The sequence below is a fragment of the Telmatherina bonti genome (genome assembly GCF_933228915.1).
Source record: "Telmatherina bonti genome assembly, chromosome: 11".
Classification (NCBI taxonomy): Eukaryota; Metazoa; Chordata; class Actinopteri; order Atheriniformes; family Telmatherinidae; genus Telmatherina; species Telmatherina bonti.
In genome coordinates, this window is record NC_136629.1 from 22,954,748 (window position 1) to 22,982,610 (window position 27,863).

The following is a 27,863-nucleotide window of genomic DNA, read 5'->3' on the forward strand; positions in this document are numbered from 1 at the left end:
TGTCACAGATATACTTAATGTTTATGCTTCACAATATTGCTCCGGGAACCAGAGGAGCGGAAAGAATCTCACTGACAGTTTTCCAGGATTCATGTGAAGATACAAAAGCAACATCTGCCGCTGATTCAGCACCCTACGTGGTATTTTGTTACCTGTCAGATAAAAAAGCCAATATTTGACAAGATACATTCTGACATGCTGCTCTATGTAATTGACGTGCTTGTTGCACATCTTAAAGCAACACAATATGTAACTCTCAATAAGGAGAGTACTTTTACAAATCCTTTGAATGTTGAGAAGTGGTATTTCAGACTTATCTGTGTCTATATACTTACTGGAATCTTCCAGTACAACACCAAATTCTAAAAATATCACAATTCTAAATGTAAAGTCATTATATTATAGTCCTATTTGTACATGAAAAGGCAAAACATGGAGAGCCCATCAACATCTTCACCAATTCTTACAAAGAAATTCCAACATCCTGCTGGACACAAAGTGTTTTTTGCTCTAGTGAGGGGGGTGGGTGTAAAAACCAACAAAACTCCACATTTGTGTAGTCAAATAGGAAACTTTGGTTTTATTCCAGAGTAAGATCATATATAACCTGACAGGTCATACAGATTGTCACACATACCCATCTGTGACGGTGATATTGGAAAGTGTTTGGAAAAGGAAAAGGCTTTCGAAAATTACTTGGCAGATGATTGGAGTAACCATCTGTTTATCACCTCCGTCATTGTGTAACTTCAACAAGCAGATCAGAGCATGGAGTGGAGCCAGATGGTAACATCAGATTCTTGCTAAGAGGCAAAAAGAGCAAGAACATATTTCTTCACATAAAGTGATTATTGTTGTTCTTCGATATTCTTTGATTTAAGATCGCATTCTCCATTTATGCTAAAAATTATGCAATTGCAGCACCTTCACTAACCAATCTAAGGGTCATGATTATTGACTGCTGTCACATCTAGCTCACCCACAGCTGCCAGTACTACATGCTGTTTAGTTTAAAACAGCTGCTACAATCACACCCCATAGGCAGAAGCCTGGCATGATGAATTCCCTCCAGACTATGATCTCACATGTCTCACATGAATCTTGCTGTTTCACAAGGTCATTTTTGTTGTTCTGTTTGGTTAAAGCTCAGCGGGACTCTTAGGCTAATGCATGTCTGTTTACAGTCACTGCTAGACCTGTCACAACCAACACTTAATCCTGTTATTGAGCTTATTTAAGATCTTTTTTGGGGGGGATTTATAATTGTTTTCATTCACCAGTTTGTATCAAGCTGGGTGAAAAAGTAAAAAATGTCCCATTTCCACTTTTTTTTTTCTTTTCCACTGAATTATTTTTAGTGTTTTCAGTCTGTTGTGAATATGCCCTTGATGTTTTATTTCATAAGCAGGGTAATTTTGGTTGAGCACTTGTAGATTTTCTCAAAAATACTCTTGGGTAAAGTACCTGTGCAAGTTAGTTTCTTAGCATTTCACTGTGATTTCTTTTCTTTGACAGGAAAATCTAGGTTTGTTGAGTGTCAAGAGCGCAATAAAGGCATTTGCTCCAAACTCCTGCACTTTTAGCATATAATGTGATTGAGGTACTAAACAGATCTCTTATATAGTATCACTATAATTATGTAAAACTGGCCCTGGTCTCAGAAGGTCTATGTATTAATTGTAAATTGTGACTTTTGGTTAAGATTATGAGACTTACTTTACTGTTCATAAACTAATGTTCTATGTGCTGTTTGAAAGTATCAGGTCACTAGTTATTTCACCTGGTTATCATTTAAAGTGACACCACAAGTGAGGTGTTTTTTTTTTGTTTGTTTTTTTAAGCAGAGGAAAATACTTGTTTGTGTACTGTATATATAATCTGCTTCTACGTAAGCAAAATATTGAATTAGTGAACAGAAATTGGTCCTATAAAGGCTAAATTAATTTGACAGATTGGCCCCGCCCACAGCAATCAGTTGCCTGGCCTGTCTTACACTTGAACTGTGTTCTTGTTTTCATATCCTGCTAATTATTATTATCATTATAAAAAAATAGCTAAATGACACAAATATTTCTAGTTTTGCACAAAATGCACAAAATGCCTTTGTTAATCCTACTTAAGCTAATGACCAATTAATCATTCAATGGAATTTCATCATGTTGACGGTCACTGCTGGTTTAGATAGTCAATCTTTTGTTTCAAGTAACCCTTTAGTTAGGTCAGAAATACGTTTAGACAGTGTTTACTTTGGGAACAGATGGAATAAAGAATTCAGAATCATAGCTGATCATGTCATATCTACGTGAGATTCAGCATATTTAATGACAGGTGGGCGTGGCTTAAAATAATGCTTGTAAACTCTTCTAAATGCCTGATAATAAATCTTTATAATAGCCTTTTTTTTCTCTTCTTTATCTATGTCAAATTCACTGTTATTACCTTTGTTGTGGAAATATTCAAACTTTCCATATATTTGGACAAAGAAGCAACTTGCTGTCCTAAAGTAAGTGAGTGGGAAAGTAAATGAGTGGGAAAGTCTACACAAGGCACATCGAATGAAACTCTCTCAATGTTTTTCAATGACCTAAACACTCTCCAATGTCATTTACTCACTGCACTGTGCTGAATTCCAGCTTAAGTACCATCCATCACTACACCATGCCATAACAAGTACAAACATCAGCACACCTCCTTACAAGATATCATTCCCTTAAGGTTAAGGGCACAAATACTAGATTAGATGAGGCACTAGAGCAGAAATGAGCTGCTTTTCTAATCTTGGCCTTTGAATCTGTTGTCTTGCAAGCAGTATAACGTTTTATGTTGATAGATAAACCTGATCCTAACGCCATTATTCCAACATATTTACTGCAAAAATTTATGATGGAATAGTTTCTTTGTTCATTTGTTTGTTTTTCTGTGTTGTCCCCTGCAATAGACTGGCAACCTATCCAGGATGTACATTGCCTCTCGCCTGCTAGTTGCCTTGATAGGCTCCCACCCCCTTTGACCCTGAATTGGAATATGTGGGTATAGAATTATGGATGGGTGGGTGGATGGATGAATAGGTGGAATAGTATCTATATTACACAGCCTGGGATTTATTCATGAAAGAAACTGCATCACATGTGCACGCTGCAAATCAAATGTGTGGGCATTTACTGTTAACACAAACAAAGCACGGTAGATCTGTATACATGTGAGAACATGACTGAAATTTATTTAATTAGTATTCATAATAACTCCTTCAATGGTTGAGAAAATGTCACATTTGATCATCAAATATTTCACTCTTCATGTCAACTCATGGCTACGTGACAAAAAGCTACCATTTAAAGACATTTGTAGTCTTTACAAATCTGGGACACCCAGTTTAAAACCTCTGATGTGTCAGCTTTCTATAATATAAACAAGAAGAAAAAATGCATTCTAAACCCAATTAATTTGACATGTAAAATAGAACACATCATGTGCAAACAAACTACAAAACAGATTCACTTGCACACTTCACAGAAATCCCTTGGAATATGCCTAGAATGATGAAAAGGGACAATTTCCATCTTTAAAAGATGAAAGCAATTACATTAGGAAGTACACTAATTTAGAAATAGCCCAGTTGTACCTGTAAGCCTGTCAGCACAGCCTGTAGTTCCTCCTAAGCTGCACATGGCAGTTTATTGTGATGACAGCAATTAAATACCCAAGTGATTTGTGTGCTAGTGGTATTATGACTGATCCTACTGTATGTCCTGCTCGCTAGAGCTGGATGGGAACAAGGTTTTACGAGTTCACTGTTGGTTCACAAACTGAGAGCAACATACACACTTACAAGCCCATCCTCAAAGAGTTAGCCATCAAGCAGAGGATAAACCATGCAAGTAGCTAACATGACACTGGAAGACCTTGGGGGAAGCTAACATAATACACAATGTTCTCACAAGCTTAAAGCAGTGAATACAGGCTTTGTTCTCACCTCGCTCACTGTTTTAAGATGCATCTGGGGACATGTGTTTGAGACCACACAGTACATTACCGGATTGAGCAGGTTTTTGCACTGTACAGCACAGGGGACATCTTACCAAGGCCCAAATTAGAGGCAATGGGCCACGTATGGCAGATTTGTGCTTCATCAGCATTATCTCAATCTCTCCCTGCGGCTCTCCTTCTGCCATGTCCAAGCTGGGTGTGTGGTTCAGTGAAAAGCAGAGCCTCATATTGTTGATCAAAAACAACAGCATCAAATGTGTCTAAAAAGGGCTGTGATATTTCAATTTTTTTACCTGTTTCCTAGCGTAAACATCAGACAAACACTGCAATGACATAAGTGTCATCAGACAGGTTATATGATCTGAGCCAGTATCACTTGATTACACAAGGTTTATTTATATGCACACTTAGGCTTCAACTGCAGTTTGTAGTGCTACACATATTTTCATTTGCATGATGAGGAATGCCGAACTAGATTTTAACAAAACAAATCAATGACAAATAATTATATAAAGACAAACAAGGAAACATATTTCAAGTAAAATATGTGTACGATAAAAAGCCCACTTGTATGCATCCGCTTTCAGAGAAATGAGCACAAATAAGACTATGGAAAATCTCACTTACCTTGGAAGATGGAGAAATGGGTTTCTTTTGTGTTTTTGCAAGTGTGCATGTGTGGAAATTCTCCAAAACATGATGTATAAATTTTAGGATGAAAGCTAGGCTTCAGGTGAGGCAAAACAGGTTGTAAGTGTGGTTATGGTAAATCTCCAAGAACTGAATTTAATTCAGTGTAACATCCTCAAAGGATATGATGATGTGTGTGCGCATTTGTGTGTGTGTGTGTGTGTTTGTGAAGTATATTCATGTCGTCCAATATGTCACACAGCTTTAAGGCCAATTTATGGTTTTCTTATCTGTGCCCAGACCGGATGGTACGTGCACCCAGTCTGGTTCATGCTACAATTTAAGTAGAACTCATTTCAGCATTTCAAGGATGAAGATTAGGAAAAAAAATAGTGCTGTCATGGCAGCAAGGAGAGAGTTCTTTTGTTGGCATGAGAATGAGAAAAAGTGGAAAAGAAATTCATCAGTGTATCGTCACAGACACACTACACAAAGAGACATATTTATATGGTGCTCCTCCTTTAAACACACTAAAGTTTAGAGAAGGAGTTACATTCAGTTTTACTTTTGCCTGACTTGTGTGCAGCCATGGCATGTCCACAGTTGTGTTGCAACCTGAGGAGCAAACAAATCACAGCACACAAATCTGGAAACCATAAATTGGCCAGTCGACTCTCGGAAGATAAACCGATACCACAAATATGACAGTATAAAATAATCCCTCACACATCAGAGTGAATGAGTCCCGTTGAAGACTTACCTGTTAAGATGGTGCTTCACAAGTACATGATAAGAGATAACATTTAACATTCTTTGTGAAGAACTTTGCTCCCAACTAAAAACTAACAACCCCGTAAATGTCAAAGCAAGAGCAAAAAAAAACTAATTCAGCATTTAAACTAAATGTTTGAGATGTTCAAATTCCATTTTCTAATTAGCTTTACAAAATTATTGAATGGTATTTAAAAAAAAAAAAAAATAGCCATCCACACACATTGCAGTTAATGTACATCACAGGACTGCAAGCTAGCCAAGACCTGCTAAATTTAGCATTACTGCATTAGTCAACATAAAAGAATCAAAGTTTTACCTTGTATGCTCAGCAGGGACCTTAGAAGCCAAGCTTCCCCTCTCTGCCCTGAGGAGGAGAGTCAAATGGGAAAGATCAGAAGTCCACTTACCCCACAGGAAGAAGAGGTGAGGATCACACCCAGGATGGGAGGCCCACAACACTATGATAAAGCCTCATCCGCAATCTCAAAGAAAAAGAGTAGTTACCCCTGGGTGGTGATGGTATGCTGGGACTAGGCCAGTAACTGTTCTGTGTTTATATGGCCATATGAGTCTAAGTTATGATTGTCATGCATCACACAGAGAAGAGCTGGTGGAACAGTTCAGACGTGTGAATGCAAAGCGAGAGCAACACCTACCTTTTAAACCTTTAATTCAATCATTTTTTTATTAATGAATTTTAAACAAATGCCAGTGACCTTATATACAACATTCAGCAGGAGTATATAATGCCACAAACACTGCCATGAAGTTCAGGGAATTCGGAGAAATAAAAAGGGTAATACCTTTACTTTTACCTATGAGATTTGGTGAAATGTTCCATGAAGAAAGCAGATTCCAGACAAAAAGGGAAAACAAAGGGAAAGGAGACACCAATAAGTGTCATGGTAAGGATAGAGGACTAATGACAGAGGATAACGGCTTGTTGGCTACAAATATGTACAAATATAAAAGAGAAAATGAGGAGTGGAAAAACTATGTTTCACATTCCTGCTCTTCTGCACAGAAGCAATATACGGTACCTCACAAATGAAGATGAGGATAGAATGAACAAACTGTCTGTGCAGACGTTTACTGCGTGCATTACAGAAGTGGAGACTGATGAGGATTAGTTTAAAAAGCTGTTAAACCAATTTCAATCACTATGCATTACATACAATGTAAATGTGAATGTCCCTTTTCTTCAATCGCCACTATTTCAATAAGGAAAACAAGTACAGTAAACATGAATCATTTAAATGGAAAAAAAAAACATGAAGACAGAAATGACATGGCTGTCCAGCAGAGTGTGAATTAGAAAAGGCAGATGAGCTTGAAAGAGGGGTCATTTGAAAAAAACTTGGAGACAGAAAACCAACAATGTCATTCAAAATATGTGAATAGACAGCAGCCATATCTGAAGCTTCAAGCCTATATGGGAGTTAGAGGCACAGATATTCTCAGCACAATGGGAGCAAGAGGAACAACAGAGGAATGATGGGAAAAAGGAACACAGAGCCCATACCTTGGTCGCCCATCATCAGGTGTGCCAGACCTTAAAGGAAAACAAGAGCACAGTCAGCAGAGAACAAGGGATCATGGGAAACTGTGACACTGACATACAGGCATCTCGTTCAGAGCAGATGCCTGTGTTACGTTAGGAGTGTTGGGATAAGGGAAAAGTGGGGCGGAGAGAAAGAGGAGGACGCACAAACAGGGCTATCTAGATGAGCATTGAGTCAACCAAACCAGGTTTCAATGCGTCATCAGCAACTTACTGTACACTGCTTAGAAAACTAAATTCGGGTTGATTTTTTACCCCTAAGGTAATCATCCCAGGAGGCGTGGTAAGGTACTCTGATCCTTGTGCACTTTCTTTGTGACAGTTAAACTGGTTTCCATTCATTTAATCACAGTTACAATATATGAACAATAAACATTCAGATTAATGAACATCATTAATATCACTGTTTTAATTTAGATGGTGGTTTTGTAATAAATTGTGCCATAAAGCTGAAACACCTCCTGCAGCACCTGGAAGCTGGAAACGTTGACATGTTTGCTGTTGCTCTGTCTGTGTGCTAGCTAGCCACCAAGCTGGTAATAGTCAATTGTTTGAGGATCTTTGTGCCATAAAATGGTCAAGTGGAACACTTCCTTTAGAAATTGTTCATTACTTGCCTTCTGTTGGACAATTATTACAATCCCAAATTTTTAGTTCAAATAGAATCTTAATGCAAGCAAAAGGGTCTGCCTTGTGAATAGCAATGAGTTAGCACTGTGTAAAGATGCTGTGTAAAATTGACTGAAGGGTTTGACATTTTTTTTTTTTATAAAAAAGTTCTTGCAGAGATATTTATAGTAAATTCTGAACCAAATCTACACTCCTGAACATGCCTGAGAATTAACATCTAACCAGCATTCAGATCAGTAAAAATCTAATTTACTAATCCCAAGGAATTCTTGAGTCGTTTATTATTATTAATATAGAAAATGTTTAAACTGGGAATGGGAAATCTACTATTTTGCAGTTGTTTTTCATGAAAAAACACATTTATTGCAGTTTATACCAACTAAACCTCAAAGAGTGATTGTTACTTGAGGATGTCCTTTTGGGTAGTTTTTTTTTTTTTTTTCTTGTTGCTCCTTTTTGTATATCCAATTTAATATATCTGAATACCATGGCCCATCCTGGTGATGGTATTAACTTGCAGGGTCAAAAAAAAAATCTTTTCTGGAAAAACAAAATGAACACTGAATTTTAAATCAGATATTTGTGGGATGTGTGAGTTTTAATTTAAGTGTTTTTTTTTTTGTTTTTGTTTTGTTTTGTTTTTTTTATAGATATATATATATATTTAATTAGTTTATGTTTTGGCTGTGATGATTATGATCATTTTGGAGGCACCCGAGAAAAACTTTTTAAAAAGACAAAAAAGAAAAGGTAAAGGAAACAACAAATGAAAGCGTGAAAATCTGACTAGCAACACTTACCACTCCAGTTATATCACTCTCATAACCATTGTTAACCATTGCCTTCATTTATTTGTGAAGCCTCAGCCAAGACAATATGCAGACAAAAAACTGAGCGGAAGCTGATGCTGGCAATAAACAAAATACCCACCTTCAGTATAGTTGTCGTCTGGAAGCACAAACAGGCAAAGAGAGAAAGAGGAAGATATTCATTAAGCAGCATGCAGACTAGTACTGGCCATTGCATGTTGTCACCATGCAAGGCATTAAACATCACATGCAAGTATAAACTATTGTGACCCCTGCTGAAGAAATGCTGATTTATGCACAGGCCTTCAGTTTGTGCCATCCTCCTTTGTTTTAGTCATACACTGACCTGGAATACAGGGCAGAGTTGAGAGACCCCTTCTGAATATGTCATATAATAAGTCAATTCTTTCAAGCAAGTCTTAAAAGTAGTATCAGAGTTAAATGATTCAAGAACCAGTTTTGATCACAAAGCATGAAATAGTGAGGGGATAAACAACACAACATCCTTAGGCTGCCTTATCCTGTTCTTTTAAGTTTATTAAATTAGCTGAAATGACTGACTCGTGACTTTTGGTATCAACAACTATTTGCTTAAACTGGCTCAATAAAATGTGCCTTTTATTTCCCTTAAGGATTTTTCATTGTTAAGGAAGGCCCTGCAAGAGAAAAAAGCCTAAATACAAATGTCTGGCTGTGGCAAAGTTAACGCCCCTAAAGTTTTAGACCAAGCACTGGGGGTCTAAGGTTACTGGAAATATGTACAGGTGATCCAGTCATAGCAGTAAAGACAGAGACCAGTGAGGACATAGTGGCAATGCAAGCAGATTGCTTCCCAAATGCAACTGCCACAGAATGATTGTGGCAATCAAGGTGAATTTTGTTGGGAGTGAAAATGGTGCTATGTTGAGTTTGTCACAGTAAGAAAAGAGAAAGAGATAACAATAACATGTTTGCAAAATAAGCATCATGCCACAGGTAGGGAAATAGATTGGTTTGACAAAATACTGTTTCTGGAAACATGCAAAAATAACCAAATGAGAAACTGCAATGCTCCCTATGCACTGCCTAAAATTTAGCAGTCAGTGCTTACATATTAAAGTGATGATTGAAGACATACATAATATGGTAGAAAACTTAAAAATAAAGGATGCAAAAACTTATGAGATTACATCTTTTGAAGATTAAACAATGATGATTGCTTGGAGAAGGCTGCATGCAATGCAATATAAGCAATCTGCTTATATGAAAATTGGTCCACCCAGTTCTTATAACCATGCAAGCAGATGGGCTCAGAAGCCCCCTCAAAATAAACTCCTACCTCTTTAAAACAGTTTCTTGCCCAGATTTGATTTTGACCCATAACTTACCATAACCTCTGGTTCCCCTTCCAAATCAGGCACCATGCACAAAACCATCACTTTGTAAACAATTATTATAAGGCGATTAATAACACTAATTGCATCACCAAATTTAGCCGTTTTTACATATGTTCAGATGTTTTCTAATGGTGGACTCTTCATCTAACACGTTTAATTACAAATGAATAATTACAAATCACAAACACAGTAGTGCCTCATTTATCCACATCTCTCAGAACAGAAATTTGTACACAGTGCGATGTGGAACAGTTTAATTTAGGTCGTTAAAAATGTCTGTACATGTGGGGAGTCTTTTCCAAAAAAGGGCTTTTAGATAAATGAGGTCCTATTGTGAAAGAGCATACAGACATGCACGTTGTTCACAAAAAGTTTAATGATGAGAAGCACACTGTTTAAAAAAAAAGATTCTGACGAGGCAAGCGTGAAGCTGGCAACCGTAAAAAGACAAAATGAGAAAAGTAAAAGAAACATTTGCTGATCACAAGACCCCAAATTAGCTGAAGCTTTTCTTAAAAAAAGATCCATGATTTGTGTAGTTTGCTAAAGTGTAGCAGTGTTTTTCATTGCTGTGCATTTCAATTCAATAAATGACCCGTCCAGAAGAAGGATTATTTTTACATTTTAGGTTGTGTGCACAGTTATTTCTGCAATTGATACACCTTTACAGTGATTCCCTTCGTCTTGACAAATTTAAACTCAGTTCAGAGGAGCAATTATTAATCATCCCTGTTAGTTAGGTAAAACTTTAGAGGTATGCAGTATTTAGCACTCTTCTATTAAATCTAATATGAGCATATTTTCCTCGCATTATTGGAAAAATCCTACAAAGCAAAACGTAGGAAGCGCCAACAGAAAAGGCAAGTTTTTGATGGTGACATATTAAACTGAACCTAGCTAATCTCTGAGTATGATTTCATAAAGAATTATACCACAAAAATCAAAGCAATCTATTGCCCAGTTGTATGAGCAAATCTCATGATCTGAAATTTAAGCAGAGTTCATGAAATGTGGTCTCATTCGGTTTGGTCAAAAGAAAAAGAAAAGCTTTCCTCTAACCGCAGTATCACCTGACGGGACCATTAAAGCAAGGATTGTATCACTCGCTCTCTTGCTTTCTCTCACACACACACACGTACACACACAGAGACACTAACATTTCTTTCACAAATGTACCCAGCTGGTTGCATTCTAATCCAGAGTCGTAAATCCATTTAATCCCCTTGACAAAGTGATCCCAGTGCTATTGTGCTGGTAACACTACACCCAAATGCACTCAACTGTGTATCAGGCGATCTGCATCTCTGATGGTCTTATGTTGTTGATCATGCACGCAGTGTGTGGCTCGTGGAATATAATTACATCACCATTCAAGTCGATGCCCTACTGACTGAAACATCTGGTGTGTGACAACCAAAGTAGAAAGTAAATAAATAAAGGGACAGAGAATGAATCTATAAACTGGCTTTCTTTTCACTTTGCCTCATTCAGACATAGTTCTGACACATCGCACAATCTTAACTCTCCGCCTGCAAACTCAAAACGATGACAACCGTTCAAAGCCAAAGTGACAGAACATACAGCAGACATAAAAACTAGCTGCGCTTGGTCTACTGTTATACAAGATACCATTACCCAGCTGCACAAAATGCCATAGGTGCTTGCATGTCTGTACTGCAGTGTGTCCCGATGCAGTTGGCTGAGGAGACATGGTTTATGCAAACACAGGGTCCGGGTGACATTTCATATGAAGGAGCATATGTCACATTTACTAGACACAACATCCAACTACAGAGAGAATGCGTTTTTCTCTGCCATTTGACAATTTTACAAGATTCTGTCTGCCTGAAACAACATTTTGTCTGTTGCTATTGACATCTTCATGGATTCTTTGTGTTTGCTGAATTATATTTATGCTTATTTCAGATCCTAACCACTTCACAACAATGGTTCATCATAAAAAAAAAAAACTAAAATACCAAGGTATAAGAAAAGTAACAAAAACATAATAAAATGCAGTCTTCAGTTTTTTTAGTTACGTTTAGCCAAAGTTTTCTATAACCTCTGAAGTGGCAGAATTAAATATCATTTCAAAAATGTCATTTCAAAGGCGTCATAACATCTTGAAACTCTGTGCATGTGTCAAGGTTTGGTGTAGATTTAGCTCCATGCTACCACAAATAAACTGGCAGAGCCTTTTCTGTCCCTGGTTTGGATTCAATCTGGTTTCTCTTATTATGACACACAAAATGAAATTACATATAATTTTGAATATTCTGAATAATTGTGGAGTAGCTCTAAAACAAAAGCATTTTCTGTTTAGTCTCCTTTTCTGTTTTTATTTGCATCCATATTTAATTGCAGTCATTAATTATTAAGAGCATCGTTATGAGTAAAACATGTGAAATATATCAACAGTGTGATTAAATTGTGTAATATGTTAAAATGTGTTCCAAGTGAATTGTTAAGCAACCAACAATTGTGAACAAAAATATATCAGCTTTTATCTTATTTGAAATAGATGCATCATGTGTGTCAATGTTGCCTTGAAAAGGTTCACAGACAGGTGCAGTGTTTCATAGTGGAAATCCTGAAGATCAACATTTTATTAGAGAAAATTAAATTAGCATGTTCAGCCATTTCTAATGAAGCCAAATATGTGTAACTAAAAACTGGCTGCAAGAGATATAACTGCGATAAAATGTTCTCTAAAAAAAAGTCCCCCAATGACATAACAGGCGACTTAATGTTTAACAGTAGGAGAAAAAACAAGCTTTAAGTATTGACATCTTTCTATTTCCACAATGCAAATATGTTATTTGTTGAAATCATACATCTGAAATAAACCCCTCTTTCTTGAGCCACACAGTCATTTTGTTTTGCAACAGCTCTAGACCAGGGGTTTTCAACTCAGTCCCACAAGGTCTGCAGTCCGAGAGTATCCTTGCTACAACACAGATAACTCAAATGAATAAGTCTTTGTGCAGAACCTGATAGGCTGTTAGCTCCTTTTAATTTGATTCAGATGTGTTGAAACAAGAATACATGAGAAACCTGCTGGATAGTGGACTGAGTAGAATACGCCTGCTCTAGACTCTAGACTTAAATACAGAGTAGCAATCCCCATAAAGGGAATGTGTGAAATTGGTTTAATCCTGCACTTCAGCTTTTAAATAGAACATACATTTACAATGTGTCTAAATGATATTACTCAAGGTTAATCCTGCTAATCTCTATTCACTCACTAAAGCGAATAATTTGCTAATTTATTGTATAGAGTTGTATATATATATATATATATATATATATATATATATATATATATATATATATATATATATATATATATATATATATATATATAGGAAACTGCCAAACTACAGTAGTCCAGTAGTCCTGTCAGTAGTCCAGGTAAGCGTATTATATGACACATTGGGAAACATATAGCAACATGTTAACTTCAGGTTCAAACTCAATGTTGTATTTTTTTTTTTAATGCTGTTTTGTATTGTGTTTTTCAAGTTTAAATCACATCACTCTTTTCACCAGCCTCTCATCCAGTATCTTTTTGTATAATTCAGATCGTAAAGAGACAAAAATCGTTATCAGTAAGATTTCTCTTACATGCTACTGCTTTAGTTGTTATAGCCTTATAGCAACAGTGAGCGCTACCAACGGATTGATTTGTTGTTAAAATCACAATTTGAATCAAAAGTAATGAGCTTAAACTAGTGTTTTTTTGTTTTGTTTTTTTTTTGGTATAACTGCCTGAACCTAACACCCTTATCAGCCAGTGAATATGATGCACTGCATAACTCACCATTCCCTATTGTCTTCCTCAAGCAACAGTCACAGAAAGATAGGGAACAAATGAAGTGAGAGTGGACTCAGGGAATTGATAGCTACCATAGCTGAAAATAATTATTCTCTTCCTAATTTGCTCTCTGCATTTTTGTAAATTTTTTTCTAACATTTTTTTTACACCATAATGACCTCACTGCTCGGCTTCTGAAGTCAGACAGTGTCCAGTTAATTTGCAAAATGACAAAGGATTCATGATTCATTCACAGTAAGTCAGTGTACAAAAAGCTGGAAGAAGACAAGTGGCCAGAAAAGGCTAACAAGATTAACTCTCCTTCTTATTGTTCTGGTACTTTAACAAACAAGAGGTAAGAGGTTAATTAATGTGTTTGAGTTATAACAATGGTCTGTCTTCCTTCCTCTTGTTTCCAGTGTTTGTGCTAGTAATTTTTCCACCTCTCTAGTTGCAATTGCATATTTCTTTTTCAATAAACAGTCATCCTTGCCTGCCTGGGAGTGAATAACAGTCATTTCCTCACTGTTGATTATTTTTTAGGGAAGCTAAAATACAAGATAACTATCGTCTAGACATATTTTCTTAAAATTTTGCTTGTCACAGACACAAACTCACAATCATGTATTTCAAAGGAAATATATGTTTTAGTTAACATATTTATCAAACAACATTAGTGTTTGTGATTTAATTACTCTTATTATGCTGCTATTCTGGGAATCCTGGGACAGATGGTGTGTGGACATTATGGTCTGATCCAGATATTTCCAAAGAGACGGACCAGTCAGAGAGGATTGTGTGAGCAGATGTGCCAAAGACTTCCCCATTCTTTCACATCTTATGGGTTGGAATGATCCAACAGGATAATCAGAAGAGCTTATAAAGAAGGTCTAATAACCTTAATCCCAGGATTGACAATATCCTGGATAGTATTACAGATGTGGTGCAGGAGAATTAGGATTTGTGAAGGAATCAAGAAATCAATGCGAACTGCAAGTTTCGAGGGTGTGCATATTCGCAGCTTGTTGTAAGGGAACGCACATTTGCACATGGAGCAACAAATGCAAATGCATGTGCACAGCAGTTACTTAAGAAAGGTAGCAGTTACATGCCCCACTGTTGGCTTGTGACAAATCCCTTTCTGAGTAGGGGCTCCTTAGCTTCAGCAAAACAGGAAACCTACAAAAAAAAAAAAAAAAAAAACTAACTGAGCATTAAATACCGTTTAGCATTAAGTCTTGTTAACATTAAGCCACATCGTGTTCAGCTCCACAGGACAAAAAGAGCTGTAAGATAAAGATCCCACTCTGAAAATGCAAGCCCTCATTTGAATTACCAGTGGGAGCTCTTTATCAATCCATTTATTGAATATAAAAAAGTATATTCAGAAAAAAATGGGACTTTCCTCTCAAGACAAGTTGTTTTTGTGAACAATCTGAAATTACTTACTTTCAAAATTAAATCACATTGTATGCAAATTAAACTAAAAGATGATATACTACAGTGGCGTAGTGGTTAGCAATGCAGCCTCCAAGCAAGAAGATCGCTGATTCAAGCCTCCGCTGGGGGGGAGGTGCAAACAGTGGCATTCTGTGCAGAGTTTGTATGTTTTCCCTCTCCCCTTGTCTTCCTGTGATGGACTGATGACCTGTCCAGGGTATACTCTGGGATGGGCTCCAGCTTCCCTGTGACCCTCAACTGGACTAAGTGGTAAATAGTATGAATGAATAGATGACTGAATGAATGATCCCAGAGAGAAATTAAAGTCAAATCTTGGAATTTAAGTTTATTTGAGCAATCTTTACTCAGTAACAGAATTACACAATCTTCAAAGTCATGCAAACTGTCTATCTGTAAAATGTGATTAATTTTCACTCAGTCATTAGCTTACGGTTTTCAAATCATGGATATGCTCTCATGGCTTGTTTTAGGCATTTCAGTCAACCCCTAATGATCAACACCAAAGCAGCAGCATCAAAGATTATCCATGTTCAAAGTGAAAGCATCATCAGCTGTGTGGAACTTAAAGATTTTCACAGCTTCATGTGTATTTGTTTGCAGGACACCAAACCATCCAGCATCTGCATCAATTAAAACATTTTTAGGCAAAGCACAGGCAAGAGTAAGGGTTTAATCTCTGATTTAGAAATAAAGAAAAACCATTTGTTAAAGGCCAAAATGTCCTTTAAATCTTAATAGACTTATTCCTCGAAGGAGCAGAAATTTTACAGTATTTAATCAAAGAATGATGCATTTTATAATTTATATCATAAGCTCCACATGCCAGCTTAATCTTGCGCTAGAGCTTAGTTGAATTCAAGTATGTGTTTTTGTGAGAGTGAGACAGGGGTATTCAGATGTGGTTATTTGTGCTATGGGGCGAATTGCATTAAAGGAGGACTTTGGTGTCAAAGAATTTCACAAACACCCTTTGACAGTCTGGAGCAAATGTATTTAAACAAGGCAAAATCCTCCATGAAAATCCCTCTAATCTTTTGATCCCAATATCTGTCTTTGGACTCAGAGACAGCAGTATACTATTAATCTGCTTTTGTCTGAGTGAAGCTGCAGGAGGCCTCTGGACAGAATGACACGTTCAGAGATACGGCGCAGTCACGTGGTTTGTGACAAGATAACAGACATGCTTGAAAGAGAGCGATCATTTACATTAAGAATTCATCTTCTTATATACTATATCTCAGTGTAGTTTAATTCAAATCCGAACAAGAAGAAGACTCTTGAATACTGACTAGTAAAATCAAATATTCACATGGAGCTATACATATAAATCAACTCAAATCTAGAGAAGCACTCAGACAGCACCCAAGTCTGCTAAGGCCAATGCGCCGTCTTGCAATTTTAAAGAAAGTGATTATGATCAGCAATGAAACTTAATAGGTTCTTCCTTATCCCTCTGCTCTGCCTTGGCGGAGGAGTTACAGTGTACGGACACCTTTAAAATGTTAAACTCAAGATTCTTGTTGAATACATTTATATTATATCCTTTCTACTTGTATTTCAATACTCAAGGTTATTATTTTTCCTGAGGAAAAAAAAAAAAAAACAGTATCTCTCTTCATACTCTGGATCCCATTCCAAGTCCAAAGACATTGCATGTTTGGTTAATGAGCATCCCTCAGAGTGAGATTTATCCGACAGTGGTAAAGAAGGACCTATTTCTTTATAATTAATCGTGACTAATTTAGAATATGTATTTCTTATGAGTGTGATAAGAAACCAGAACACCACAAAGTGAGCTTATAAAGACTCCAGTTGACTATTATATTTGAACCCAAAATCTTCATGTTGTTAAGTGGCCCAGCTAACATCTGCACCAGAGTGCAGCATCATAAAGGACAAACAACAATAGCATGATTCTTATATTTAAAGGATTAGCATACTCCTAGTCCACCAAGACTTATTAGTAAGGGGTCTAAATAATAATCCATACATAAACCATCTCTCTATTACTACGTAAACATTGTCATATGTTTATGAAATTCACATACTGATGATTTGAACTTTGTTTAACTCATATAAATCTTTCTGTTACCTAATTATCTAATAAACAAATCTGGTGATGAAAACCATAATTATTTAATTAAGAGCTAAACAGCCGAAGAAGTCGGTTAAGGCAAAACAGCAAAACAAATTTAGCTGATTTGAGACTGCAGACATTTCTGTTATTGATCTAGTCTTGTTCTAGAATCATTACTCTCTTATAATGTGTTTTTTTTCTTTGGTTTTTAAAGTTGCCATCAGCTATCATCAGCCCTAATCAGTTTTCTGCTCCCCGTCAGTCTAAAAGTGAGCAAATGCACACTGAATTCAGCCGTTCTACTTTTTTTCTGTCAAACTTCATGGACATAAACAACTAGAAGGATTTTAAGTTAACATCACTCCTCATCACAGACACTACTTCAAAATAACTTTAAATTTGCTTTTGGAAAAAAGAAAAAAAACAAAAGGATACCAATTAACGCTGTATTCCACAAAGCTAATACTGTTATAGCTCGTACTGTTATAGCAAATGCCTGAAAACTGTGAAGTAAATTACAACCTTGTAATCTAATCGAGGCGTTAGAAGAGTCATCATATTTCAAATTTTACTTGCAGGATATTTCATTAAGCCACTGATTAAAACTAAATTTGCAGGATGCAGACTTAATTAGCTAAAGACATCACAAACATATAACAGACCAGTGATGCACAGAAAAAGCTATTCTACAGTATGAATGTGTAAAATTCAGGCAGCAGCTTGTAATTAAACCTGTCAGCTGAAATAAACACTGAAACTGCCAGTTCTAATTACGTGTTCTTTTGCAGAATTAAACTCTACTGCTCAGTACAGAAAGTTAATAAAAATTAATGTGACAAAACATTGGAAAATTTATTTTTCAGTCCTATGCTGATACAAAGTGATGTTTAAAAACCCAGTGTGTATGAATTAGTCCTATCCAGTGTTTGCTAACTGAACACAAACAACCAACTAGTGCTCTCTAGCACCTCACCGTTTAAGCACAATATTACCACTATCGAAACCAGGGAGATTCATAAATGTTAAAACGTCACATCTTGCGCATTGATACCAGAATAAACTGTGTCCTTTCAGGTCATTGGGTAAAGAAAAATACATAATTCTGTTTTGTTATTTATACCAATGAGTTAAAAGCATGTCCCCAATGTATTTGGTACCAAGCTAATGCTAATAGCTAATGTCATCGTGTGACGAGATGGAGGATATCAACCCCCACGTCCCTTGACAAATCAGCTAAAATAGATGATGAAACACAAGGAAAAATATGGCTTAAGAAGCGCACGGTTGACTGCTGGTACAATCTTTGCGAAAAATAAAAAAGCAACTGAAAACTGCCGCAGGGGAGCTTTTCCACTGTAGGCTAACAAATTAGCGGTCTCTGCCATTTTACATAGCAACCAACAGTAAGTTATCCAACTGGACAAGCTGCCCTCCTTCTAACATCACGCCAAAGTAAATTTCACTGTTAGACTGAATTAGCTTACCTGTCCTGCACAAAGGTGTCAGTTTTGAAGTACCTCTACGTCATCATATGTGTCCATCTCCTCTTGTTTTCTGTTGGGTATTATTATTAGGTTATGTTTTACCTGCCATTTATCTGTTTGTCTGTTAGTGTTCAAGATAACTCAAAAAGTTATCGACGGATTTTCATGAAATTTTCAGGAGTTGTTGGTAATGTGAAAAGGAAGAACTGATTAAATTTTGGTGGTGATCCGGATCAATCATTTGGATTTGGGAATTTTTAAAGGCTTGGCGAAGGTTTGCGTCCTACGAGCGTCATGCTAAAACCAAACCTAATAATAGAAAAGCACTCGAATAGCGCAAACCTCCACCAAGGGCCAATGGCCCTACCTCATAATGTTAAAGAATCCTTCTTGGATCCAAACGGTGATCCGGATCACCACAGAAATTAAATCAGTTCTCCCCTTCCACATTTCCAACAGCTCCTGAAAATTTAATGAAAATCTGTCCGTAACTTTTTGAGTTACTTAAAGGATTCTTTAACATTATGAGATAGGGTCGTTGGCCATTGGCGGTGGTTTGTGCTCTCTGAATGCTTTTCTAGTTTTTTTTTACTTGGCTATTTTTTCCCCCCTCTCGCAGTGTAAATTAGTTTTAAAGTATCTATCCTGACATGGTCTAAGAAGCTAATGTGCAAAACCCGGGCACATATATTGTATGCTATTCTGTTAATAGCAAAATACAAATAATGATACAAAATGACAGAAGAAAATACTGTGCAGTCCTAGTTGAGGTCTGTCCTACTTTCTCACCTGAAGTGATCTGAGGTTAGCTAATGTTCAATGAAAAAAAAAAAAAAAAACATTATTCCATTTTATCAGGATAAAATATGGAGCTACGCAATGCGGCTGTGTTATTTCTGTAATGAGAAACAAAAGGACAGATCCTGTGAACTTTCTGACCACAGAACAGTGCATTTAAATAATTGTTTTAACCGATCAAAGGGATTTGCACATGTGTGTATGTGTGTGCATGCGTGAGAGGTCATGTAATGTGCATGCATGTGGTTGGACAGGGGAGAGTTGACAGGTCTGGTGGCAAATCCTATAATCCTTTCATCTGATCAAAGTAATACAACAGCTTTTAAATTATTTAATGGAGGATAAGTTTTAAACTTCAATATACTTTGGGGTCAAATCAATGTGCACACTTTAGGCATACTTGCAGAGGATGCGGACTGTTTCTTTGTAATTAAATTTGGCTTTTACTCCTGAATGGGATGGGACAATTCATTTAATAAGTGTCGATGCAAGAACCCTTGCTTTATTTTATGCACTACTTTAAAGTTATGGTCTGATGCATTTTGCAGTTATTTCCTGCTGCAGTTGCTGCTCACCTCCTCAGTGCAGATCACAATGGTGAAAAAATCAAACAGTAACCAGATCTTGTTTGAGTAAAACATTCTGCCTGGAAGAACAGTGGTTTAACCAACACAAAAATAAATGCCAACAAATCTTATTTATACAACATAACATTACTTACACTAAATGGAGTAATGGAAACATGCAGGGAGATTTTCTTTCCATCCTTTTCCTTTTGCTTCTTGTTGTGATTTGACAGGAATTCAAGTAGAATAACATGATCACTAGCCCCAAATGGGACATTTACGATGTTTTAGTTTTTTACGATGACAAGTTTTTGATTCTTAAAAAAAAAAAAAAACTCAGTTCTTTCTCTAAATCCCTTTGAATAGCAAGAGAACAATGCTACAGGAATAAAAGCTGATGGGACATTGTGTCCCATACCTCCTCTGTATGACACTGCATACCTTAGCAACTAACTTGTGTGCATATTTAATCATGAAGCATGTGTCTGCTGAATATGAAGTCGGCTAAAATGTTTACCACAAAAATGTTGCACAAGAAAGTTGCATTATTTATCTTGTCAGAATTGTAACCAGCAAACCTTTCAGAATAAAAAGTTCCCCATGGACAAAAAAACTTTAATGATGATGAAACACTTTTGAAATGTAAAGTAAAAAATATATAAATAAAATTGTCAACTGTGTAACATATTTCTGATTATATATTATTTTCATCATTTATTGGACAGGAAAAGGGCAAAAGGAAGGGAAAAGTGAGCTTTTTACTCACTCGTAGAACTATGTTTGGCAACAGTAACCTTTAAAAATATTCACACACTTACTAGCCTAGGTTTATGAAACTGAACTTCATAGACAATTTCACATAAAAGCATGAGAAGAATATATTTTCAAAGGTTGTTTAGAGAGCTTTTATCTCATCATTGTAATAGCTCTGTATACCAAGATATAAATGAGCCTTGTTAAAGCATTGACTGCTCATAATTCACAAGTCTAATCATTATTTCCCCATAATAAAAACAAATAACCATGGAAAAAATAATAAAAAAAAAGACAATCAGAAAAGAATTTACTAAATAACCAATGGGTTATTTATGGGCATGAAATTATTCACATGAGTAGCTAAAGTAGTGTAAAAATGCTCATTTATCTAATGTTTGAACAAATTAGATACAGTCACAACTACAGAATACTAAGCATACATGGAACTACCAAATATTGCAGCCATTTTATGCACTATTCCAAAATTAAGCCAAACCATTGAACTATGAATTAAATCAAGATCAATTTTGAAGGATTTATGTCAAATGGATTGATTACTATAGCTTCTTGTCAGCATATGTCACTAAAACAAATAATTTAGTGTTACTTTACTGAACATAAAATATATTTGAAAAATTCTACATTCTAAAATGTAATTAGCAATAAAGGCAAAACAATATAAACAGAAGAAGATGAAAGAAAGAAGATTTCTTTAGCTTGTGAAGAAAAAATTTATTTGCTGAAAAATATTAAAACTAACCCAGCAGAATTCATTTTCTCATATATAAACTACATATCTCATTGCTATCTGTTATAATAACACTGTGGTTCTATGTAAATAAGAATGAAATTAAATGTTAAAAAGCATATAAAACATTTTCAGTCTTCTCTAATTTCCCAGCCAACAACCCACTCCTCCCCACCACAGCAGCAAGCTGCCAACCTGTGGGAGGCACTGCATCCACGATCTTCAACATGGTCTGTTTGCTTTACAACCCATACAAACTAAAAGACTTGTTAATAACCTGACTGCACACGAGGATTGATCATACAAAAATATCAACACGCACCTTTCACCTTACTTTGTGTTTAGCTTTTATGGCTCATTTTTTCTATTTTAACATCACTACACTGACTGTGGACATTAAAGTCATTTAGTCCACAATTACTGATTTTTAAAAAAAAAATAATTTTATGCACATATTAATAGATTAAGATTCTATAAAAAGGCTGCAATATATCCAGTTTATGGAATTATTATATTTGCCATTCCTCCTTACAGATACGTAAATGTCATTCATTAGTATTTGCCTTCTCCTCTGCTATCATCACTTCTATCCCACTGTGTGAAGTAAGTGACATCACTCATGTTTACTCCAGCTAACTCAGAGTATTCTTCCTGCTCTTCCTTTTGATGTGAGCCATTGGAGATGTTTCATAGGTCAACCAATCCCCACAGACCTATTTGATAAGAATGGAGGACACCTTTGGGGATGAAGAATACCAGCCTGCTTTGCTAATGAGGCCTTGCAGGAGATTCACTCTTTACAAACAACCGTATTGCAGATCAATAACGTCACAGGACTAAAATAACACAAACAGTTGCCAGATAGAGGAAGGGAATGTGTTATTTTTTGCAGTTATAGTGATATGTATAAACACATTAAATCATCAAATCAAATCAAACTTTATTTATGAAGCGCTTTTCCAACCTAAAATATGTAACTCAAAGCGCTTTACAGTTTCAATTGGTGTGATTAGTTTGTGTTGACTGAAAAAGCCATGTTGTGCTGAATGTAGGGTCGGTTTCAAACTGAAGCAATGTCTTACCTTCACTGCAGTCCTTTCCTTGGAAGCCAGTGTGGGAGCAGTCACATGATGGTTCATCGTTGATTAAACTGCAGACTCCTCCGTTCAGGCACATGTTGGCCATACCACAGAGGTCCATTAGCACCCCGTCACTGTTGATCAGTACAGACTCCGTGTTGTTGACCTTTATATCTGTTATCCATCCAGTGAAAGGCAGCTGATCTTTGACTGCAGCCGATGTCAGGCGCAACGCCACGGACTGTAACTCTGGTGGGATTCCGCCAACAAACAAATGGCTGAAAACAGTCATGTCTCGTCTTTTTGACTTCACCTCCACCCACTTTATTTCAGTGTCCACCATGAGGGTTGTGTTCTTAAAGTTTCTCCTTATCGTGACCGTGTGCCACTGGCTGTCGTTGACCGCCATGTCAGTTATGATATTTGCAGGATCAGCACAGAAGATTGAGAAACGAAGGCAGAGTTTGCCGTTCAGGATGAAAAGTTCTAAAAAGTCACAAAATCCTTCATCATCGAAGTAAACTAACAGCCCGTGGGAGCTCTTTGTTTTCATGTTAAAGCTCATTTCACTTTCGCAACATGCATTCCACACAGGAAACCTGGCCCACTGTCCCTCAGCACCTGTAAATTCTAGACAAGTGCTTATTTCTACAAAGCAGCAAATGAGCAGCCCAACCCAAATGAGATGGGCACTGTGTGGCTTTTGAATAATCATTGTGTGATTGCAAGTTCTGCTGATTGTTGACAGGACTAGCAGGGTCTGAATTTATTTATATATTTTTTTTTTTATTATTATGTAAAATGTATAATTGGTTGACTGTGACACAGAGTAGACTGGCATATAACTGACTGTCTACTTTCAGAGACAACTGTGAATTGATGCATTGTAAGAAAAGACATTAAATGCTGTCAGAGATTTGTGTATCAGTGGGTTTATCCAACACTTATTTCTTGGAGCAAAAACCATTACTTCATGTAGTCCAGGCCACTGGCAAAACCTGTTACTGTTCCCGCCAAAACAGTTTGAACTGTTCCGAGGTCCTCTCTGCCATGACAAAGATCCAGATATCCACAGGGCACACACTTCTTTTATTGATGCAATTATGGAACCGTCCTTCTAGGTGCCTGTTAGCGTCTGTGCAGTTTAACATTGGCTGGGACGGTCTTCATTTTGATGCCAACATTCTATTATGAGTAGCTGGTTGACTTGCTCAGGGCTTTTCCCCCTGCATCCTCGGTAGCCTTGTTGGCTGATTAGATCAGCAAAAAAATTTAAAAAAAAAAAAAAAAAAAAAAAAAAAGGAAACAAAACAGTTTTTTTTTTTCCTGTCAAGACAATCCTCTGTTCAATGTTCTCTGCAAAAATGAAAAGAAGATTTAATAAAGCATCAGCACTTTCAGCATTAGAATTTCAAATACATTGCAGGCAAACTCTTTATCATCCATCAGAATGACACTAAAACTGCAGAAGAACAGCTAGACAGCCACTCATAGCCAGAGTGGCCTTTGTAACAACAGCTGTATCATTAGATTTCAATCATTAGGGCTTTCCAGGAAGCAAGGACGCAACTTGACAATCACACATTAGTTTAGTGGCCACACAAGCTTCGGTTTCTGCTCCATGAATTTGCAGAAGATCGTAATATCCTAATAGTAGGCTATCCAACAACACGATTTGCATTCAAATAGGGGGAACGACCGATTACAAAAAATATACATAAATAAAAATAAATTAGAATTTAGAAATTACTTCCATGTTAACAGAAAAACATCAGGTCCGCAGAATTTGTTATTCCTTTCAGAACACAGTCAGACCAAGATGCCGCTGATTTGCAGCTGTTGTTGTATTATTAGTTGTTGATGATATCAGGGAAAGACTTGTGCACATTTTAATAACCATTCCGTTAAACTGCACACCGCTGGCTTGCGTCGGCTTAGCGCTAAAAATGAGGGAAAAGTGCATCATTTGATTCACAATGGTTGACTTGTGCAAGACGAACAGATCAGTCTGCAACTGGATCTCCAGCAGACCCCAGAATATGTTTTTTCTAACCTCCTATTTGCCTTGTCATTGTTTTTCATTAGAGCTATTAGATGGAAACTTCCTTTCTACATGTGTTTAGCACACACACACACGCAAAAGACAAACTCGATTTAAAATCTTTTTTTTTTTTTTTTTTTTTTTTTTTTTTATTTCAAGGAAAGAGAAAGAAAATGTAGTCAAATGGCTGCAAAGGTTTCGGATCGGATCGACCTGGGTTCTGCACTTTATGCAGATTGAAACAAGTCGCTAAACTGAAAACGGGATGAACACCAGACATGTCTAAACAATAACAATCGATTTTTTTTAAATATTAAATTAAATAACCCTAATCAGATTTCCCCTCAGTTGCCACAACATCCGTTTCTCCATCATCTCATCAATCAGATGCGCCATACTTTAACATCTCAGCCCAACACACAACTGCAGCCTTAGAAGAAAAAAAACGTTTTTATTTTCAACTATTGATGTTTCTTGTTATGTCAAGAAACAGGACAAGAACAGGATCAGCGAAAGCTGTTACTCACGCGAATGTAAAACAATGTGCATTTTTTACCTTCCCACGAACACTTTTACTTGTACGGGACCCTCAGTAGTTCCCACGGAAGGAAAAAAAAAAAAGAATTTACACAAAGCACCAAGGACTGAGCTCGCTGTAAACACCTCTATCCACATTTTCTGTGGCTTTCAAGTCTGTACCGAAAATCCTCTTTGGCGAAAGCCTCACATCAAGATGTGCTTGAAAGTGAATCACAGCATCAGCCTGTGAGACACAGACACACACACACACACACACACAGACGGGTCCACTTTCACTCTAACTCCTCTAAAAACCTCACGGGCTTAGTGGCAGAGAAAGGGTGGGGAAAAAAATTACCTGAAATATTTCCTGCTCCAAATGTATTTCCCAATGTTAAAACAAACACAGCTGAAGAGAAAAGAAGATGGAGTTAGCGCGAAGCGCGGGGCGAAAATCCAGTTATCTTTGTGGAAGAGGAGGTGCAATCTGCTTTCCCTGTTGAGCTTATCCAGCGACTGTCAGGAGCCACAGACAGAGCGTGGGTCACGTGTTTCTCCGTGATGTCTACCGGGGAGGGGCAGAATGCAGTACCTTGGACAGCGCCTCTGCCAACAGAAGCGTTTACAGAACAAGCAACTTTGGAGAAAAGGCTGCTAAAACTGCCATGACTGATAAAAGAAGAGCGCATTCAGAGATAGGACACCTAACAGCTGCACACATTGCAGTCCAGTGTGGGATTCATTTCTGGTAAATAATCAGTTATTGGTTTGTTCAGACATGAGATGCCAGCAATGAAAAGCATAATGGCAGCAAGTTGGGCTCTCACTTTAGAGGGATGTATCCAGTTGAGGGACACTGGAGGAGTCATTTCTCAAGTTGTGACTTTTTATTATAGGATTAAGTTCATAATATTTTAAAGTTTGTTCAAAGACATTCAGGGGTGAGTGTAGTATAATGACAAAGCATGGATCTCTGATCTTTAAGGAATCACTGTCCTGCATGTTTTAAATGTTTCCATTTCAACAAACTTAACCCAATTGAATAGATCACTGTGCAGGACTTGACAACAAGAAGTTGCATTTAATTTAAACCAGATGTGCTGGAGCAGGGAAAGATCTAAAAAAAAAAATGCAACACAGTGGTGCTCAATGACCCCAAACCTTTCTTTCTGAATAGCCAGAGTAAATAAATGAAATGTAATTCTAATAAAATTTTCTTTCATTTTTTTTCTTGCTTCATTTGCTTTATTTTAATTATTTATTTCTAACAATTCGGTGTTAAATCATTTTGGTGCTTTTTTTTTTTTTTTCATAATTACAGGGAGCCTTCAATAACTGTGAACACAGATTTCCTACTGGATTAAAGTCCTTTAATTATATGCAGAAGAATTTCTAGTTTTATTTTTAATGTTTAAAATGCTTGCTGGTCACTGAAACAGCTCAGTGCATTAATCCACAAGAAAGAGTGTAATAGCAGGGCATGTTAGTGATGAACTGGAGCAGTAGATCAGTACATCGGCATGGTGTCCTTGAACAAGGCACTCAAAGCTTAAAGAATGAAACAGCTGTACCGAGATAGAAGAAAATGTTAAGAAATGGGGCTTCCCCACATTATACTGCTATCATTAGCTCTGCTTGGACAGTAAAGGGAAGGCCATTGACTGATTGTAGCAAGACAAATGTTGCCTCAACACATTCTGATGTTGTCTTACCTTGCAGTAAGTTATGGGACACATTTACTTTTCAGTATAGTCTACTAATGATACATTTTTTTATATTAAAGAGGGAAAGAAAAACAATGCAAGTACACTGCCTGGCCGAATAAATAAATAAATACAGTAGCCACCTGGATTTAACTAAGCAAATAGGAAGAAACAGTTTAATTTACTGTAAATACAATGAAAAGCTTCACATGTAATGAACAACCACGTGGAAGGACAACATCCTGTGGTCGTGGAAAAGATATTAGCTTGTTCAAGAAAGTCAGTGGCATGCATGAAGCAGATAAAATGTCTGAGGAGATTGCAGAAGCAACAAAAATTAGGTTAAGATTTGTTCAACACATTATTAAAAACTGGAAGGACCATGGGGAACTATTGTCTTCTAGGAAGAAATGTGATTGGTAAAAGTCCTGAATGATGGTGATCAGTGATAACTTAAATGTCTGGTGAGATCAAATCTAAGAAAAACCACAGTAGAACTCAAGGTTATGGGTAATAATGACAGTAAGCACAGTACATCACATAAACTGTGAAAAGGGACCTCAAGATATTGGGATTGAAGAGCCGGGGAGCGATGACAAAACTGGTAATCAGTGAGGCTAACTGGAGGGAGAAGGCTTCAGTTTGCAAGGAGGCATAAAGTTTGGACTCTGGAACAATGGAAGAAGTGTTACGTGATCTGATGAGTCCAGATTTACCCCGTTCTGGAGCAATAGGAGCATCAGGATAAGAAGAGGGGCAGCCATAATGCCTAGTGCCTGCTTTTCAAACTTTAAAAGATGATCAGTTATTTGTGGTTGCTGCAGTTGGTCAGCTCTAGTTTCAGCAACATTATGTGCATTATGTGAGAAAGAGGTCAGCTGACTACTAAAATATACTTAATAAGCAGGTTATTCAACCAACTTACACTTTCTCCCTGATGGCATGGGTATATTCCAACATGACAATGGCAAGATTTATGGAGCTCAAACTGTAAAAGTGTGGTTCAGGGAGCATAAAACATCATTTTCACACTACATCACATTTACATAC

General features: G+C 36.8%; 1 protein-coding gene across 7 annotated transcripts in view; it reads right to left on the bottom strand.

Moving 5' to 3' along the window:
• Positions 1–23,265, bottom strand: part of LOC306762628 (neurexin-1a-like) — a gene marked incomplete at both ends in the record, with an annotated part of 260,578 nt that extends 237,313 nt beyond the window's left edge. For 3 of the 7 annotated variants that reach the window (XM_079249181.1, XM_079249180.1, XM_079249182.1), the window contains 3 exons: positions 6,903–6,943; positions 8,513–8,530; positions 22,554–22,974. In XM_079249181.1, the coding sequence (XP_079105307.1) occupies positions 6,903–6,943; positions 8,513–8,530; positions 22,554–22,959 (465 nt within the window). Of the gene's footprint in view, positions 1–5,707; positions 5,756–6,902; positions 6,944–8,512; positions 8,531–22,553 lie in introns of all 7 variants that reach the window. The other 4 variants (XM_079249179.1, XM_079249177.1, XM_079249178.1 and 1 more) reach the window with 3 other exon arrangements.
• Between the last annotated feature and the right edge of the window lie 4,598 nt (positions 23,266–27,863).